General features: G+C 38.8%; 1 protein-coding gene across 1 annotated transcript in view; it reads left to right on the forward strand.

Moving 5' to 3' along the window:
* The window catches only part of prodhb (proline dehydrogenase (oxidase) 1b), a 28,306-nt gene extending 18,186 nt beyond the window's left edge, over window positions 1–10,120 (forward strand). Inside the window, exons 9-14 of the mRNA XM_083527387.1 lie at window positions 514–606; window positions 1,618–1,768; window positions 2,153–2,324; window positions 2,529–2,627; window positions 7,172–7,260; window positions 7,883–10,120. Coding sequence (XP_083383513.1) covers window positions 514–606; window positions 1,618–1,768; window positions 2,153–2,324; window positions 2,529–2,627; window positions 7,172–7,260; window positions 7,883–8,070 — 792 coding nt within the window. The 3' untranslated portion in view covers window positions 8,071–10,120. The remainder of the gene's footprint in view (window positions 1–513; window positions 607–1,617; window positions 1,769–2,152; window positions 2,325–2,528; window positions 2,628–7,171; window positions 7,261–7,882) is intronic.
* Window positions 10,121–19,482: the final 9,362 nt, after the last annotated feature.

Raw genomic sequence — 19,482 nt, forward strand, 5'->3', positions numbered from 1 at the left:
TCCTAGACCTGTATTTACTTTAACCTAGTGGTTAAGTGTGGGAAATAAAAACATGGCATTTTCTGTTGCAACGATCAGCAGGATGTAAATAAAATCATAAAATATATATTTTAATCTTCATTCTATTAAAAATAAAGTGAATACACTCAAAGCAACCACGAACAAACATTCGCTCTATTTCTCTATTTTTGAACTTAATTCTATTTGATGTTATTGATTTAGAATTTCGGTGTCATTCTCCATAAATTTGACATTCTTTGTATTTTATTTATTAAAATTTTTTGGGGTGATAGAGGACAGGTGGGGCTTAAAAATCCAACCCCCTCTAAAGTGAGGAATGGCAGAAAAAAAAAAAGAAAACCACTGTTTTATCCAAATGTAGCCAAGACACAACTCCCCACTTACCCTAAATCGAGCCAAGATGTCATTGTTCACTTATTTACACTTACAACATTGTGTTGTTTTAAAACTAACATGTCTCAGTCAAATTTTTCCTTCTTCCTGATTGTATAGAAATGCTACCTGGAGCCTTTGCTGAAGAAATTCACTAACGAAGAGGAAAAACAGATGAAGAGAATGCTTCAGAGACTCGATGTTCTTGCAAAAGTAAGTCTTTATGAAAGCACCACTTAAGCACCACCTCTTTAATGCTCACTATGGGTCAGCAGGTCCGGAAAAGTTAAAGGTGCAATGTCCAAATTGTGCATCACGTTTATAAATAGTGACAGGCTTCCATCAGAAGGTCGCAGGGTCGAGGTGCACTGTATTTTAAGCTGAAATTGGGTTTAGCTTTAGTCACCACTCTGCCTTTTGCATATACAGAAATACAGAGTGGCTTCTGTAGACAAGACTGCAGTCAGTTCATCACTGGAGCTAAATTCAATTCACCGGATGAAAGTAAATTATTTAAAAATTGATTAAAAATTTAAAAGTCAGTGGCAGATGAATTGCAGTTCCTCGGAAGACCTGAAACTGAACCGAATTAGCCGAAATGACATTGACCCCGAACTCGTCTCCAGACTTGGCTTTAGGGAATCCATAAATATTAACACTTTTTACCTCCTTATTTAACGCTTATATAGTGCCAGATTGAGCCATAAAAAAGAGGGGGATAATTGAAAAAAAAATAGAACTGGCTAATACAAGGAAAAGAAATGCAATAAATATTTTTTGCAACATACCAAAAAATATATTTATTACCACATTTATTCAATTATTTACATTTATTATTATTATTTTTTTAATGAACCTTAAAAAAATCTTAGTTTCAAGCTTATTTAAGTGAATCTACATTTGAAATATTTTTACCTGCTGTGTATACACTGATTTTTTTAACTTTACATTTTTATTAAAATAACAATATATTTAAATCATAAAATATGAATTTAATGTTTAAGAATTTATAAACATGCTGATAGATTCAGTAGTTGTGGGAGCATTAACATTTAGTCGTTCCCATTGTTAGTATTAGTATTAATAGCATTATATAGTTTTAAAGTGTCTTCAGCAGTGTGTAATGTTAAGTTTGTGTGTGTGTGTGTGTGTGTGTGTGTGTGTGTGTGTGTGTGTGTGTGTGTGTGTGTGTGTGTGTGTGTGTGTGTGTGTGTGTGTGTGTAGCATGCAGTGGAGAACAATGTCCGGCTGCTGATGGATGCAGAACAAACGTATTTCCAACCCTCGATCAGCCGCCTGACTTTGGAGATGCAGCGTATATTTAACAAACACAAACCGGTTGTCTTTAGCACCTTTCAGTGCTATTTGAAGGCGAGTCTCACACTCTCACACACACACACACACACACACACACGTTAGACCATTAAGGCACGCTGATTTTTCTACAAGTTCACAGATACTCCATTCATTTAGATGGTGCGTATAGTTATAACCAATCGTGTGGTTCATTAGTTGTTAGGCATCTGTTGTTTTCCAGCGACGCTGTAGTACCACTTACTTCACTTTGCATCATTGCACCTGTTATACCGAAAACGAGTTTTGTACACAGCTCCTGTCTCACTCTTGACACCCTTCATCTAGCTTTGAATTGTGGTATTTAGACGTGATATTTTGTTCGTAGCGTCCATGTCTCGACTTGACGATGACAAACCAGCTGTTGTATTGAATCTGAGCACAGCTGTTTGTCTTTTTCAGGAAGCGTATGAGAATGTGTGCATAGACGTCGAGCTGTCAAAGAGAGAAGACTGGTGTTTAGGAGCTAAGCTGGTACGTGGGGCGTACATGCACCAGGAGAGGAGCCGAGCTCAGGAGATCGGCTACGAGGATCCCATCAATCCAGATTATGAATCCACATCCCGGATGTACCACAGGTCTCATATTAGCATAATTTCTGAAATACGATTTGCCCGAAACATCCTTGTTTTGGGTTAAAACCAATTAATCCATGAGTTATATATAGGGGTAGAAATATGTATCAGCTTTTTCATTGCATTGCAGAGGGTGAGTCATACTGTATAGAACAATAAAATAGTTTAAACTATTAAGTAGTTGAAATACATTCTACATTTTTGCAGGTGTTTGGACTACTTACTGGAGGAGATCAACAGGAACAGGAAAGCCAACATCATGGTGGCGTCACACAACCTAGATACTGTAAAATACACAATACAGAGGTAAGATTGCAATCTCTAGTAAACAAATGGCTATATCAGGGATGGACAGATTGTTCAACCAAGCACAATATATTATTTATCTATATATAGTTAGAGAAGTAAATTTAACATGATGGTCATATTTACATTTGCGGCATTTATCAGACGCCCTTATCCAGAGCGATCATATAGATTGTACATTTCTACCACATGTAGCCAAGATTCAATTATCCAATTCCTTTAAACATACAGTAGCCAAAGCTATCATCTATTTTTTTCCTATGTTTTCCTGACTGTCGAAGACCCAATTTGTCCACTACTCCCAAATGTTGGGAATATTCTTTACCCTCAAATACAGCAGAGACCCAACCATCCACTACTCCAAATGTAGCCGAGACCCAACCATCCATTACCCCAAATGTAGCCGAGACCCGACCATCCATTACACCAAATGTAGCCGAGACCCAACCATCCATTACCCCAAATGTAGCCGAGACCCGACCATCCATTACACCAAATGTAGCCGAGACCCGACCATCCATTACCCCAAATGTAGCCGAGACCCGACCATCCATTACACCAAATGTAGCTGAGACCCGACCATCCACTACCCCAAATGTAGCCGAGACCCAACCATCCATTACCCCAAATATAGCAAAGACCCAAACATCAACTACCCTCAAATGTAAACTAGACCCGACCATCTAGTACCCCAAAATGTAGCCAAGACCTGACCATCCACTACCCCCAAGTGTAGCCGAGAACTGACCATACACTACTTCCAAGTGTAGCCAAGACCTGACCATCCACTACGCCCAAGTGTAGCCGAGAACTGACCATACACTACTTCCAAGTGTAGCCGAGAACTGACCATACACTACTTCCAAGTGTAGCCAAGACCTGACCATCCACTACCCCAAAGTGTAGCCGAGACTTAACCATAGACTCACCGCAAATGTAGCCAAAACCTGACCAACCATTCATAGCCGAGACCCAATTTTCCACTTTCCTCAAATTTTACCAAGACCCAATTATTCACTTTCCCCTGATGGTTCCTGCTTGTCCACTTATCACACACATAAACAAAATGTTGCCAAGACTTTGCCCAAATTCCCCCAAATAAAGACACACTAGTTCAGAAAACCACATGGTGGCTTCACACAACAAAGACACTGTAAAACAGTCCAGAGGTACAAATGCAATCTCTAGTAAACCTATTGGTATTATCAGGGATGGACAGATCGTTAGCCTAAGCACAAACAGATCATATATCCAAGCTATTAGCTTTTCATTTACAAGACATGTAGGCTCAGCATGATGGTTACATCTCTTTCGCAAAAGAGAACTTCTTATTGATATTCTATAACAGCTTCCCCATTGTGCGCGACAGTTCCTATGGCAACAAGCCAAACCGAATATTCTGCATCCTCGCAAAATTTATGGGGAATATTGAATTTTACTGGGCTTAATCCGTACCCTGTCTACAAAAGAATGCTAGTTTGACACTCGTTATATTACCTCCCGCCCCAGCACCATTCCAGTGTCACATCTGTTTGATATACATTCAAATGTGTAAATTGAACTGTGTTGCTTTCAGCACTGCTTGCTTGCACTTTGTGACTTGGGCACAAATACTCAATGCACGCAAGGCTTCCAGTAACGCGAGTAATCAGATATAAAATGTTTAAATGGCTATCGGTTTAATACACTATTTAATGGATGGTTAAAAGGATTTACACTTCATTTATATCTGAGTGGATACTTAACAGAGTAATAGGCTGTATGTACACAATTATACTACTACTGTCCAGAGTTCAATCTCATTGACACATCAATGTTGAGTCGATGTACACTCCAAGGAAAAATGTTTATGGACGCCTGGCCATAATATGTGCTTTTTTAACAGTCCCTGTTTGCTGTTATAATAACCTCCACTCTTCTGGAAAGATGTTCCACTATATTTCGTGGAGATTTGTGCTCATTGTGATAGTAGGGTATCTGTGAGAGTGAAAGGGAAAGTTTATAGGACTGTGGTGAGACCTGAGATGTTGTATGGTTTAGAGAAAGTGGCATTAAGTGAAAGACAGGAGTTGGAGCTGGAGGTAGAAGAGCTGAAGATGTTAAGGTTTTCGTTGGGAGTGACGACGATGGACAGGATTAAAAATGAGTTTATTAGAGGGACAGCGCATGTAGGACATTTTGGAGACAAGGTGAGGGAGGTGAGATTGAGATGATTTGGACATGTGCAGAGGAGGGACATGGGACATATATCAGTAGGAGAATGCTGAGGATGGAGCTGCCAGGAAGGAGGAAAAGAGAAAGACCAAGGAAGAGGTTTATGGATGTGGTGAGGGAAGACATGCAGGTAGTTGGCTTGAAAGAGGCAGATGTAGAGGACGGGGGTATGGAGACGAATGATCTGCTGTGGCGCCCCCGTAATGGGAGCAGCTGAAAGAAGAAGAAGGAGAATTGTGTTAATTCAGCCACAGGGTGTAGTAAAGTCAGATACTGATGTAAGTTGAAGTGAGTAGGCCTGGGGTGCAGTCAGCATTCATATTCATCCCAAAGGTTGTTCATTAGGGTTGAGGTCAAAGCTCTTTAACAGGCCACTTAAGATCTTCCACTCCAACCATGCAAACCATATGTTCATGGAGATGACTTTGTGCACAGTGGCATCAAGAGAGGTGGTAACTCAGTGGTTGAGGTGTTAGACTTTGAATTGGAAGGGCACAAGTTCAGACCCCAAGCAAGTCCCCTCAACCCTTAACTGCTTGGTTAGAAATCGCTCTTGATAAAGGCGTCTTCCAAATAGCGTGAATGCATTGTCATGCTGGAACAGGTTTGGGTCTGCTAGTTCAAGTTAAGGAAAAAGTTAATGCTTCTGCATCCACTATACAATTATGCACCTTTAATTTTGTGGTACCATTGGAAAAACCACATGTGGCTGTAAAAGTCAGGTGCCAGCAGTTGTGTCCATATAATATATTTTGCACAAGAATTTGCCATTTTTCTTATCGGACTAAACCATCCCCCCCACCCCCCCAACCCACGAAAGAATACTCAAGCTGTCTATTTTTTCCACTATAGTAAAAAGCCCAGATGAGCCACCTGACATGAGTCTAGACGGATTGACAGTTGCATAAGTGCTTTGAACTCTCTGATATTAACTGACCCTCTTGGAAGCCTTTTCCCTTCCCCCAGGCTCATATTAGTAATCTCTCGTCTCCTCTCAAATTTTTCCGCCTCGAAATATTCGCTGACACGGCGCCTTCGCGTTTTGTCTGCATTCTAAAGAAATAAAACGTGTATAAAGTGATCGGATGCAACGAAATCTTCCTGCATGTTCGACTTGGCTGACATGTATCTATTTATCATCCGTTAGCTTTCAGTACAGATGCCAGCAAGTGGTCTTTATTGGGAACTTTTTTTTTTAAATAAAAACCAGACCTATAATGAAGTGCTATTGTATAGTGTGTATATGCACAGGGTTATAATGGCATTTAAATCTTGAACAACAAACACAATGATATCTCTGCCCATGTCATGTCTAGCATATGATTACAAAAAAACTAGGACATAATGCACACTCGAGAAGTCTTTTCAGAAACACGGCTTATAGGCAGCTGTGCTTTTCTTTTCTGACCTTGACAGATAAAAGTTTCACACACACACTGAAGTTACACATATATATATATATATATATATATATATATAGTTTTTTTCCCACTGTTAGTTAAATTAGTAGATAATTTAATGCCGCATCAGAGATTTTGGTTTTAATCTTGCACAGATCTGCCCAAATCTATCACATGAAATCATGAGCATCGGTGTATGCTTCCTACGCGTTTCCTTTTTAAAATTCAAGAAGTTTTCCTCCCCCTGGTGAGCAATCAGGATTAAATTGTATGGTCATTTCCTTTATACGTAATATAGATATGGTAAAACACAGGCTCTGGAGGTAGCGCACGTACGTCGACTTAGCAGCAGATTTGAATTGGATCTGAAGCGTAATAAATGGGAGGTTGACCTGGTCTCAGTCCAGAATGATGTGCTCCACTAAACACACACACACACACACACACACACACACACACACACACACACACACACACCTCTCTAACATTCTCTCTCTCTTATTCAGTGTGAAGTAGTTAAGCCCGAGTCTTAGCAATCAGATACGACAATCCATCACCCGCGGCAGCTATTAGATCAAACAATTTCCAAAATAAGGCCAGTGATTGATGCTCCCTGGCGAGAGACTTATAGTCCGTAGAAAAAAAAATAAACCCCGCTGCCGAGTAATCTTATTAAACGTGGCGCTATCATTCCTTTAGGGTTCCACTCCATTTACCAGAGCAGATGTCAATGACAAAGTCAGGAGTGTTTACAAAAAACAGATAAAGGCTGCCACTCCGACTTCCGTATTTAGGGCATTAGTCATTTTAACATTTACGGCAACAGCTGACGTATCGCCAGTTCAGCGGTGTTGATGCGTGAACGTAATCTCAGCCCACTGTTTGCTTTCTAATTGTTACATTCTGTTTGTTTTTTTGTTTTTTTTGCAGGATGAACGAAATGGGACTTGCACCAGCGGACAATAAGGTGTCTTTCGGGCAGCTGCTCGGGATGTGTGACCAGATCAGCTTTCCATTAGGTACGAACACACTCATTTATGATTGTACAAATGCTCCTCAATGTATTTGATGAAGCAAGAAATGTTTGTTCAGTGCTTCTGGAACATCAGGGTCTTTAATATTGTGGTAGAAATGCTGACATACTGCTTTAAGCATTCAAGTTAAATGCTTGCATATAGACATGCATGATGTATATAGAATTTGGATTATGAATTGTTTCGAATATATATTTTGGAAGCTTGCAGGTGTTTGGGGAGGTGGTAGATCAGTGGTTAAGTGGGTCATGCACCAGCATCATCAAGCCCCCACTGTTCGGGCCCCTGAGCGTGGCCCTTAAACCACATTGCCTCAAAGGTGCTGTTTAATGGCTGACCCTGTATCTGACCCCAGCTTCCAACACCATTCTATCACATGCCATTTTTAGTGCACTAACAATAACAGTGTCTTCCTATGACATCAGAGCATCACATGACCTCAGTTTTAACATATAGTTCTTGAAAGTAGACTTTAATCCAAGTGTAACATTAAAGCCAGACTTACACACACACACACACATGACTTTAAATGTTATTTTGGCTGGTTTTCGGTGTGTGTGTGTGTGTGTGTGTGTGGGTGTGGGTGTGGGTGTGGGTGTGGGTGTAGGTCAGGCAGGCTTCCCAGTGTACAAGTACGTACCATACGGGCCGGTGAACAAGGTGATGCCATACCTGTCTCGACGTGCTGAGGAGAACCGAGGCATAATGAAGGGAGCCCAGATGGACCGAGCTCTGCTATGGAAAGAGCTAAAACGCAGACTCAGGAGTGGAGAACTTCTCGCCACCTCTGTGTAAAAGACACCAACACACTGTGGTTTATTCGGGATATTTTCTTCCATCTTTGCTTGTAGGTGTCTAAGTTAGACACCTACACAGTTACTGAATAAACTTCAACATCTCGGGGGGGTTTAAACACGTCTGTTCTCTTTTTTCTTTCACCTCCTCATTGTCCTTCCTTATTTATTTATTTTTTTACAGAGAAGCAGAAATTCTGTCTAAGACTAAAACAAAACTTTACAAATAGAGATTAAATCACTTCCTGGTTAATATCTTTTGCTTCAATCCCACTGTTCTGTTGTTGATGTTGTCAGGCTGTATTTAAAATGCGCTGTTGGAGAATTACACACGGTCACTGAAACAATGTCAATAATTATATTTTGTTATTTATAAAATGTTGACATACAGTAGATTTTATTTATTGATAGTTACATTGTAGGTCGTGGAACATCCGTGATACGAGTTTCATCATTTGGATCAAAAAACAGATTTTCTGCTGAAAACGTCACAATGTAGTTGTTGCTATAGTAACAATAATATTGGCACATTAGATATACCTGTGATTTTATGCAAAGCTGAGATTTGTCTTTTAAGTGTTTTTATTTTTTTTTTTGGCCAAGACGTACAAGTTCAAGTGCAAAAGAATTGTAGCAAAAATTATTGTATTTATTGTATTTACTGTATTTTCAATTCTATCGGAGACACCCCCCCCCCCCCCACACACACACACACACACACACACACCAATGTACACTTCTCAGTCCATCAATCTTCCCATCTTCCCTTCGAATGAGTTCTTGTTCTTCCCATCCTTCCCAAACTAATTCTCTCCGATTTTCCTACCTCGATCCTCTTCCCTCCTCGTCCGTGCCTCATTACTCTTCCCTGCACAGCTCCCTCTCCCTCATCCATCTCTCCGGCACCTTTATGACGCTGAGAGGGCTTCCTAAAATGTCAGAGCGCTCCAACGAGTTTTGCAGCTAACTTTTATATGCTGCCATCATTCATCAAGTGCGACAACAATAATACAAAATAATAAAAAGAAATCGGCAGCGACAACGCCCGTCGATATTTTGCTGATAATGGTATTTTTAATTCAAGGGTAACTACGTATTAGGGTTCAGTACTGCACTGATGCACATTACAGGCCAAAGGCTTAGAAGTATTTTACTATTAAGGTGCTTTTTGGAGTTCGGTAACCTTCTCTTATGCACTACTGGTTGTATAGAAAAAATCATGAACATAAGTATATCTGCTTTTTCTGTATATCCTATATTGAGTTGTATGTATAAGGTGTGAGCAGGCTAATGATTCCTTCATTTTAAACACACTGATGTAGCAGATGTTCAATTCAAACTGTTGTATTTTTTGTTATCACTCCATAACATTTGCTCACTAGTTTTCACTCGTCAAATGGACTTATGAATGACATGTTGATTTGTGCTTTTTTTTACGACTATAATAATACACACCGTAAACATTTTTTGGAATGATAAGGAATAAGGACATGCCTTGTATAGTGAGACTGACCTCTGTAGAAGCCTCTCCCCTTTTACTGATTGTTAGAGACCACACCCCCTTTTCTGAGACTGACCCAGAGGCAACACCTCTGTTTTTGGGACTGAGGTAACTAAACAGGCCATGCCTCCTTCACTGAATTTCGACTGAAAAGGAGAGAAGCTACACTGGACAAAATGCCTTCAAGGCCTCTCTTGCTGTGACTGCAAGTCAGAGAGGATACACATGGAAAGGTATATAGGCCACACCTCTTTCACTGACACAAGCAGACAGACCACGCCTCCTCCACAAGTAGTGACCTCTTTATAGTGATCTACAGTTTCAATGCCTCTTTATGTCTTTCCAATCACTGGAAATGTAACACCACTGTTAAAGAGATTCTCTTAATAAAATACTTTTTAAATCGTGGGTTTGTGTGCCAATAAAATGACATTTATTAATATATTATTGAGGATTGTATTCAGAGTGCAGAGTTTTATTAATTTTGGAGACAAAGAGCTTGAAAAATATATTTGTGTTTTTGAAAAAATAAAAAACAGTGTTTATAGAAGTTTGTTTAAAATAAAGCCTGGTCTGTTATCAACAGCAGGACGAGACGAGATGCTCTGGCCTGCAGTAAACAGCATTGTTTTATGTAATGGATGTACTTTTTTTATCTTCTTCACAGTCTGTTATGTCTGTCATGCCAAGATGTGCTTAGCGGCCAGTGCGAGCGTGCCGGAATGAGCTCAGTGTATCGGCGGGTTGTTGTAATGAATGCGGCGGGCAAAGTGGGCGTATGTGATACTTGTACATCGGCTGGCGAACTTCTTTTGAAGTTCTTCCTTTGTCCTGTTTTGTCACTGTAATTATTTTCTGCAGGCTTTCTTTGCAGCCTTGTTATTATTAATTGTGTTATATAAAGAATAAATGGTGAAGACGTGCTGGTACTGAGTTAGCAGCACCAAAATCGAATCTCTACCTGCTGTATAACTGCGCAATTGTTTTTTATTGACAATTAAGTCAAGTCACGTGGCTTTTTGTTGTCATTTCAGCCTTATGCAGTACAATACACCAAGGACAAAGGTGCTACATAAAACCACAAATTAGCAAAAGATAAACACAAAACTAACTAATACAAAAGAAATGTGCAAACAACACAAGACAAACACAGTGGCCGTGCAGCACAAAACATTACAATTGATGTGCGTTAGTGCATACAAGTTGTCCAAGTACTCTATATGCAAAGATTTGGTAGTTCAGCGGAAGTTATTTGTGCAAAGAGTTTCAATGAAGGTGTTCATTTAAGTGTGTGTGTGCGCTTGTGCACGCCAGTCCAGTCCCTTTGCACTGTTGATTGTGGAAAGGAACTGTTATACAGTCTAGACTTAAGGCCCAAATACTTCTGTACCTTATTTCAGGAGGATGAATGATGTGTGTGAGAGGTGTACGTGTGATGAGCCACAATTCTGCTGACTTTTCAGATGCACTGGGTGGTGAAAATGTCCTTTATATGCGGAAGAGAGACCTCAATTACACCTCTCCTTCCTATCAACAGTAGAGTCTAGTGATCTGAGAAGGCACAATTCCCAAACATTGCTCAGAATGTTCTAGATAGTCCCTCTGCAGAATGTGGTGAGGATGGGTAATGAGAGCTGGGGGTTTCTAATCTTTCTTATGCTGATGTTTTTTTTTTTTTATTATAGAGCTGGTGTTGAGGAAGCAAGTGAGGTAAGGGAGAGGTGGTTGCTCAGTGGTTAAGTCATTGGACTTTGGATCCAAAGGTCATGAGTTTAAATCCCAGTCACCCCAAGCTGCCACTCCTGGGCCCCCAGGCAAGGCCCTTAACCCCATAGATGCTCAGTTGTATAAATAAGATAAATGTAAGTTGCTCGGATAAGGGCGTCTGCCAAACTGCAATAAATGTATATGAGGTTCTCCGGTAGGTGAACACCAAGGAATTAAGCTTGTCGTGTTTCCTTAAGTGCTTCATTAAGGAGCGCACCAAACAAAGGACCCACAGCTACCTTGGTTTGAAATTTCACTAGTTTGCTGAAGAATTGTTTCTCATGTTCACACATGTGAACGCGTGCAATAAAAGATTGAAAGTAAAAAGAATTACTAATAATGTTCATTCCACACTGTCTTCCATCTGGTTAAAACAGGAACCAGTTTTAGCAGATCCATGGAAATTGGTAGTCATTCTAAAGTATGAATAGAATATTAAAAATAGCAATATAACAACTTTTTGGTGGAGGGGGGGGGGGATGAGCAATTTTGTGATATAAATATTATATCATCATGTGTGTCCTAATAACATTCCCCATCACTGTGCATGCATGTTCGGTGTAGGTGGAAATGCTAAATTTATCTGCCGCCTCCATGACTGAGCTGTCCAGCATGTGGAAGGCCTTTATGAGTCACATTCTCCCTGCTTACATCATGCTCATGGCTGCGATACATACAAGACATTAATTATCGTCTTTTCCCGTGGGTATAGTATTATATAATTATAAAAACCTACAGTAGGCTGCAAAACAAAATTACAAACATAATACCATTTTTTTCTGTTTAGTGCCCTGATTGCTAAAGACAGTGTGTGTGTGTGTGTGTGTGTGTGTGTGTGTGTGTGTGTGTGTGTGTGTGTGTGTCAGTTTGTCATCATCAGAATTCCCTATGGCCCAAGTGTCACGCTCCTGACATCACAACTGAATTACAATAAATCACACGTACCTCAGGAACTGATGTCAGGTGCAGGAAGAAATCAGAAGGAAATGTTCAAAGTATCTCACTCTTTCTCTTTCGCTCTTTTTTTCCCTCATAAACACACATACACACATGTTTACATACCTGATGCATTACTTCAGGGAATTAACCTTCAACATGGCACTGTTTTACTTCCAAAGCTTCTGCCAACAGTTTAATTTTTGAGAAAAAATCTGTCTGCTTTTACAAGATGTTCTTGGCAGTGGTGGTACACAAACCATGTACTTGAGTTAAAGTAGAGTTACACTCGGTAAAAAAAATTACTTGAGTAAAAGTACAAAATGTATTTGCCTTCAAATGTACTTAAGTTTTGAAAGTGCTATGATTTATTATAACTATAATGTTCTTATTATAATTTTTATCACAAGACTCTTTACTTCATCAACTCAGTTTGTGTGAAAAGACTCTAATGTGACTCTCACACTGATCTATTAATAGAATGATATTAATGACTCAAACACTGGTTGATTTCTATTAAAATTATCATGAGCCCAAAACCTTTTATTGGACAACTGAAAAAAAAAGAATAACAAGCAAATAAGGCCACGTGTGTTGTGGCACGTTAGAGTCAGAAATGCACGCTCGACCCTGATTGGTGGTTTGCTTTGGTTTTACCAGGTACATTTTTTTTCCTCATAAATATAAAGGAACGACTGATTTCTCAAAATGTAGTTTAGGAAAAAAGTACGATATTTGACTTTGAAATGTAGTGAAGTTAAAGTACTTACATAAAGTAAGTACAGTAACAAAGTATATTTACTTCGTAACTGTCCATCACTGGTTCTTGCACATATTGTCTGTGCATAGAGTTTGACAGAAGATGTATCCAAACACATTTTGCTAGCACACCTGCAAAATCAAATGGGTGCCAACATTTATGATTCATCTATAGCATTTTCGATTCATAAATCCTTGCTATGTGAGACACCCGGAACCTGTGTATGCTGTTTTTACTGACCGAATTTACAAATAAAATTCCCCCAGCAAAGATTATAGTCAAATCACTGAAGTGTAAAGGACGAGCGAGAAAGGATTTTTTTATTATTATTATTATTATTATTGCTTCTGGTTGCAGTTCTTTTGCTTTCATAGCAACATTATCGAAATGATCTTTGACCAGTGGAGTCCTAAGACTGTATTTTGAGGGACTGTGGTGTTTTCTTCTGCAAGTAGCAAGCAGATGTGTGGAGTTAAATTTATCAAACAAATACAAGTCAGAAAAAAAAAATCATTTGTACACTTTACTTTGCAGAAAAAACAGGAAACGGTGAAAACAGAGGAAAAAGGTGTTATAGTGATGGTACACCATTTGTACCTCAGACATGGGGAATGGTTTCGATAAAACAGCTGTGGAAACATTGAGGAAGTGAAGGCAGGAGCAGACAATATTTAATAAAGTAAAAAAAGAAAAAATAGGAAATAATTGCAAGGGAAACCAATGAAAAAACAAAGAGAGAAAGAGCAACCATGAGGAACAATAGTTAGAAAATTTAGTTCTCTGAAGGGTAAGACCATGTACAAGTTAACATTCTAATGATACATGTGGAAAAGAGCAGTTGGGGAAAAAAAATGAAGCTGGCATTGGTTTGAATGATATGACATGTCACACTCAAGAATCCATCTCATCTAACCATAAGACTGGTATAGTATGTGGTTTCTGAACATACTATTCCACCGCTTGCTATTATAATAACCTTCTGGAAAGACGTTCTAGATTTTAAAGTGCTTGTGGAGATTTGTTGTGGTTCATTTAGCCACAAGGGTGTTAAAGCCAGGTACTGATGTAGGTGAGGTGAAGAGGCCTGGGGTCACATTAGTGTTCCAATACCTCCCAAAGGTGTTCAGTAGGTTTAAGGTCCACTCCAACCCATGTAAAGCATATCTTCATGAAACTGGTTTTGTGCACAGGAGCATTGTCATGCTCATTGTCATGCTTGGGTCTCCTAGTTCAAGTGACGCATTTAGCTTTTGCTAACAAATCCAAAGATATTTACTACATTCGTGTGCCTCTATCTTTATGGTAACTGAAGAACCACATAAAGTATGACTGTAAAAGCCAGATGACTTAATACATTTGTCCATATACTGTAGTGTATTTATAAGAAATGTTCCAAGTTGGTATTCGTTATATTGGAGGGTGAGTGCAGCATTTTCTAAAAAGAAAAAAACAATTGTGAAGAGAACCTGGCGTGTGAAAACCTGGTAGCCAAACCTGCTGACAATATAACCCTCGACAGCCCTCCTTCTGTTTCTCTTTAGCATTGACAGGCAGGTCTTTAAAAGGAATTCTCAAGAATTAATTACCTTTTATTTTCTTTTAAGTTTCGACAGACACTTGAGGCTACCCCATATAATTCGATTTCTGCTCACCGGCCACCTCAGCCGTTTCTGACAGGAATGCTAAAACAATGAGTGTGAAAATCTGTTTCACCCCCAACAGTCTGGTGTTCGTTTTTTCATTTATTATTCATCATGGAAGAGTTTTTTTCGACTGTGTGGGTCTTTAAATGGCTTCTCTTTTTCTCTCTTTTATTTAAATGGAAGGTGTTTAGAGAAAAAGAGAGAAAACACCAGGTGTGTAGATATGAAGCTGTGACTGAGATGCTAACTGAGCCAGTTTAGCACTTTGGAGGCTAATTTTCATAAAGCACTGTAGCACAAACCACCCTGATTGTGACATTTAGTTAGCATTCTATTTTATCTAGCCTTGTTTAGCTACATAGCTAAAGTATAAATAACCGCCATCGCTATCTATAAAAGGAAACTATACTCAACCTACTATACATGTGCTAGGCTTAGCAGCAAAGAGCTACTAGCAAGTATGCTTGCACATTTTTGGGAACACTGAGGAAGAACTATAGCTAGCTATTTTATTTATGAGATTAATACACAATTAAATGTATTATTACTCCTATGTAAAGTTGTTTTGTTTCACCGGATGCTAGTTTGTCCACTTTAGCTAATGCTAAGATGGAAAAATATACTGCTAATTCTGAACAGTTGTGTATTTTGCTTTATAAAAAACACTTGTCCTTTTACGTTCTTCTTCACGAGAAGTGCTAATCCTGTCAAAACTTTTACATTTATGCTTCAGGATAAGTTGTTTTTCGTGCACAAACTTCACTGAATTTTATTATATTTAGCTGAATAAAATGTCATTATTAGCTGAGGACAAGTCAAGCTTTTGTACACCACAGTCTCTGAGGTAGTTTATCGTTTGTTGATGTGGTAAACGACTTTTTTCCAACCTGCTTTGCTCCAACCTTCTTTCATTCAGTGGTGAAAAGTAAATTGGCTAAAACAGGTCAGGCGTTTGTAACTGCAGCCTTTATTATCGACTGACCTAATGCGGCTTTACCCGCAGTGAGCCATGTCGATTGAGATCCAGCATCAGGACCCCGTGCTTGAACACAACTCTTATGGGGGCTTTTTGACAAATTGAAACAAACTGGGTGTGTGACTTAAAACAGGAACAACTAAATCCATCAAGCGAATCTGCAACAGAGCCATTGAAGGAATACTGTTTTTTTTTTCTCCTTTTTTTTTGTTACACTTAATCTTTATCTCTTGCATCTGTAGTGTATGTGTGATTAAAGGACACAAGGATCTCGACACCATTTTCTGTGCCAAGACAAGGACCCATAATCTATTCAGCTACCTGTAATGGCTGTCTAGGGGGCACTTGCAAATTTTTCTTCTTTTCTTCAGTTAAAATTATTTGTAAATCAGCCTCTACCCATCATTCATAAGGATGCAGAGGCTTGATGATAAGATAATGAGGTTGACAATAAAGCATAATATAAATTAAATCTCAGTTGGACTAATTCAGAGTCAGATCAATTAGATTTTATGCTTAATTTCTGACGTATGATAAAAAAAGACATTTTAAATAAACTTTATCTTAAATGTTTAAAAGGTAAGTCTTGATAATACAATTATTATAGTACTTCTATATACCCACATTTTAAACTCCCCATAGACATCAATTATATAGTGGGTTTCAAGTTATTCTTTCTTTCTTTTTCTTTTTTTCTTTTTCTTTCTTTCTTTCTTTCTTTCTTTCTTTCTTTCTTTCTTTCTTTCTTTCTTTCTTTCTTTCTTTCTTCACATTTACTATAGACTTTCTTTCTTCCTAGATTCACGTTTTTATATAGTAGTTTTTCTTTCTCCCTAGATTCACGTTTTCTATAGTAGTATTTTTTTTCGAAATATATGTCCAGAGCAATCAAATATACACTGCAGTTTCCATGGATAGAGATTAAATTGAAAAACCCAGGAGTATTTCTTTAATCCTCAAATATTCCATTTATTAGGTCATACTGCATCTTATGCCTTTTGCATTAAAATGAAAAAAAAATGTGTGTGTGTGTGTGTGTGTGTGTGTGTTTTCTTATAGTACTTATGGCTTAAGTGAAATCCATCATAAAAGTGGTGATCTAATGCTTTCTAAATCTTCATTGATTGTATATAATCTCTATTTTCCAAGTACTCATGGGTACATCTACACAAACACGCACACACACACACACACACACACACACACAGCTGAATCCCCTTTACACGTGCCACATACGTGCGATTTCACACACACGCACACACACACACACACACACACACACACACACACACACACACACACACACACACACACAGTAAATCCCTGCACCATAGATGTACTACAGCTGTACATCAGTAGAGGGCACTCCTGGTTTTCCAGCTTTTTACTGGAAAAACTTCAGTAGGTTTAAGCAGGACTGTGAATGTGTTGCATCGGTTGATCAGGATTAATTTTGTAGGATGAATAGGAGAAATGTAGCACACAGGATTACAGCCCTGAGACATCAATTTGCTAACACACAACACAGTAGAGAAGCACACTGTCACATGGCTAGATGCTTGAAAATCTGTCACATGCTACACACAAGGCATGTTTTCTTTTTGTTTCCCAGCATCTGTTTCACGTTCTCCATCTTGTGCAAACAAGCTCTGGTTGTATTTTCATTTCCTGTAAAAACAGCAAGTGGTGAATTGTCTTAGTACAAATCTGACTGTGTCCAACACAATTAGTGTTTTATCTCTGAGCGACTTTCGGTCTTTATACACTATATGGGCAAAAGTATTAGGACACCTGTCTTTTACAGCAAAACTGTTACCACAATGTATAGAATATCCTTGGAGGGTTTCTCTTCATTTGAACTGGTGGACCCAAACCCGTCCCATGCTCCGGTGCGCAATGCAGCCAGCTCCATGAAAATCCAGTTTACATGGGTTGGGAGTGGAAAACCTGGAGTCACCTGAACCCTACTGAACACCTTTGGGATGAATTGGAATTCTGAGTGCAACCCAGGCCTCCTCACCTACATCAGGACTAACACCAGATAAGCTAAATGAGCACAAAATCTCCACAAGCACACTTTAAAATCTAGTGGTAGATCTTTCCAAAAGAATAGAGGTTATTCTAAAAGTAAACTAAATGTGGAACAGTATGCTCAAAAAGCACATTAAAAACTTAGGTGTCCACAAACATTTGCCCATATCATGTATCTATTGTGTCCTAATGTCATAAGGGCTAAACGGTCTCATAGCAGCACATGACTATTTTGAGTTTTCATTAAGAAAAATGTAGCTTTGGTGTAGGTAGATAGGAATACAGGATGGAGTGTGTATGTGTGTGTATGTGTGTAAATTGTGTATGCAGGTACAGAGGCAAACATAATGCATCCAAATTCTTTCCACCCTCCTGCATGTCATTCTTTCAGTCTTCAAGAAGTTGGAGTTCGAGCTTGTTTAAAAGGACAGACATCTGACGCATGGGAGTAAGCCTTTCTTCCCGTTATCTTTGACGAGAATTGGAAAGGAAAAAAAAAACCTTCAACAGTCGCACGCATCCTTCTCTCAGGAGCTCCGTCTGTTAAAGGCAGCTCAGATAGCTTCATAAGCTGGAAGCCTTCTCCATTCGCGCATCCCCGTGTTTGCAGGCTCTGTGTGAACTCTTCTAGATAAGCAGACGCAGTAATAGCCCAGGAGCGAGAACAGTCGTGCCTTTGGTCGAGGCTGCAATTGGTGACTGAGAAATAGATGGAATAGAAATGCAGGTGTACTGCGTGTTTACCTGACCCCAGGGGTCAGAGCTGTGGGTGTTCGCTGCACTCTCCTTTGGCTTCCTGCTACCTACCTTCCTGCTGTGAATCAGGCCAGAACCCAGACTCCATTAGATACATGCACCATGGACAGTGTTGACTCAAAGGGGGGGGACGGGGGGGACTTAAATATTTGACATTTGTACTCCTTTTTCATTTCTTTTTAATGATATGTCCAGGTGCTAATCCCATAACATATTGTAGATTAGAACTAATTAATACGACAAGTATGTTTTTATTGATTTTAAAACGACAGAAAATACATCCGCAATTCTCTTCTGTAAAACATTCATAACCCCTGCAACAGTTTTCAACGGATGAAAGGTCAACGCTCATGTTACACGTCATTCAGAGAACGTTCAACCGAAGGTACGGTACCTGAATAATTGGCTGTGTGAAGCACATCTGTCGCTACCGTGTCAGACATTTCGCACCCGAAGTGTAGACGTTCAGTAGGTAACTGCTTTATTTTGATTGGGTCGTGAAATTTAATTACTGAGAATCTACATGTATTTTGATTGTCTGCTGTTGGGATGTTAGTTTTTATTTGATTAGCATTAACAGATCAAATAAAGTCAAGGTAAATAGTTTATTTTATATATATATATATATATATATATATATATATATATATATATATATATATATATATATATATATATATATATATATATATAAAATGGTATCATTTAATTATACTCCATCATTTTCCTCAGAAGATTCTGGAAGTTATCACGATCAGTATGAATATGATCACTGATACAAAATACAGATCCTTGTTAAGGAGGTGTAAGGAAGAGCATATGCTCTCCTCAGAGTTAAAAATGTCCATATAAAACATCAGAAATTTTCCTAAAGTGAATTAAGATACAAATCTATTTTGTTTTCCATCACCAAGTAAAGATTTACCTCCTCTCAGATTTTGTTAGCCTTTTAGTGAACTAGCATTCTGAAGTAATGCTACAGAATCAGATTTTAAAGCTAACACTACACCAGCTAAACATAATTTTTGTTAGATTTTATGTGC

This window comes from Silurus aristotelis (assembly GCF_946808225.1).
Source record: "Silurus aristotelis genome assembly, chromosome: 23".
Taxonomy (NCBI): Eukaryota; Metazoa; Chordata; class Actinopteri; order Siluriformes; family Siluridae; genus Silurus; species Silurus aristotelis.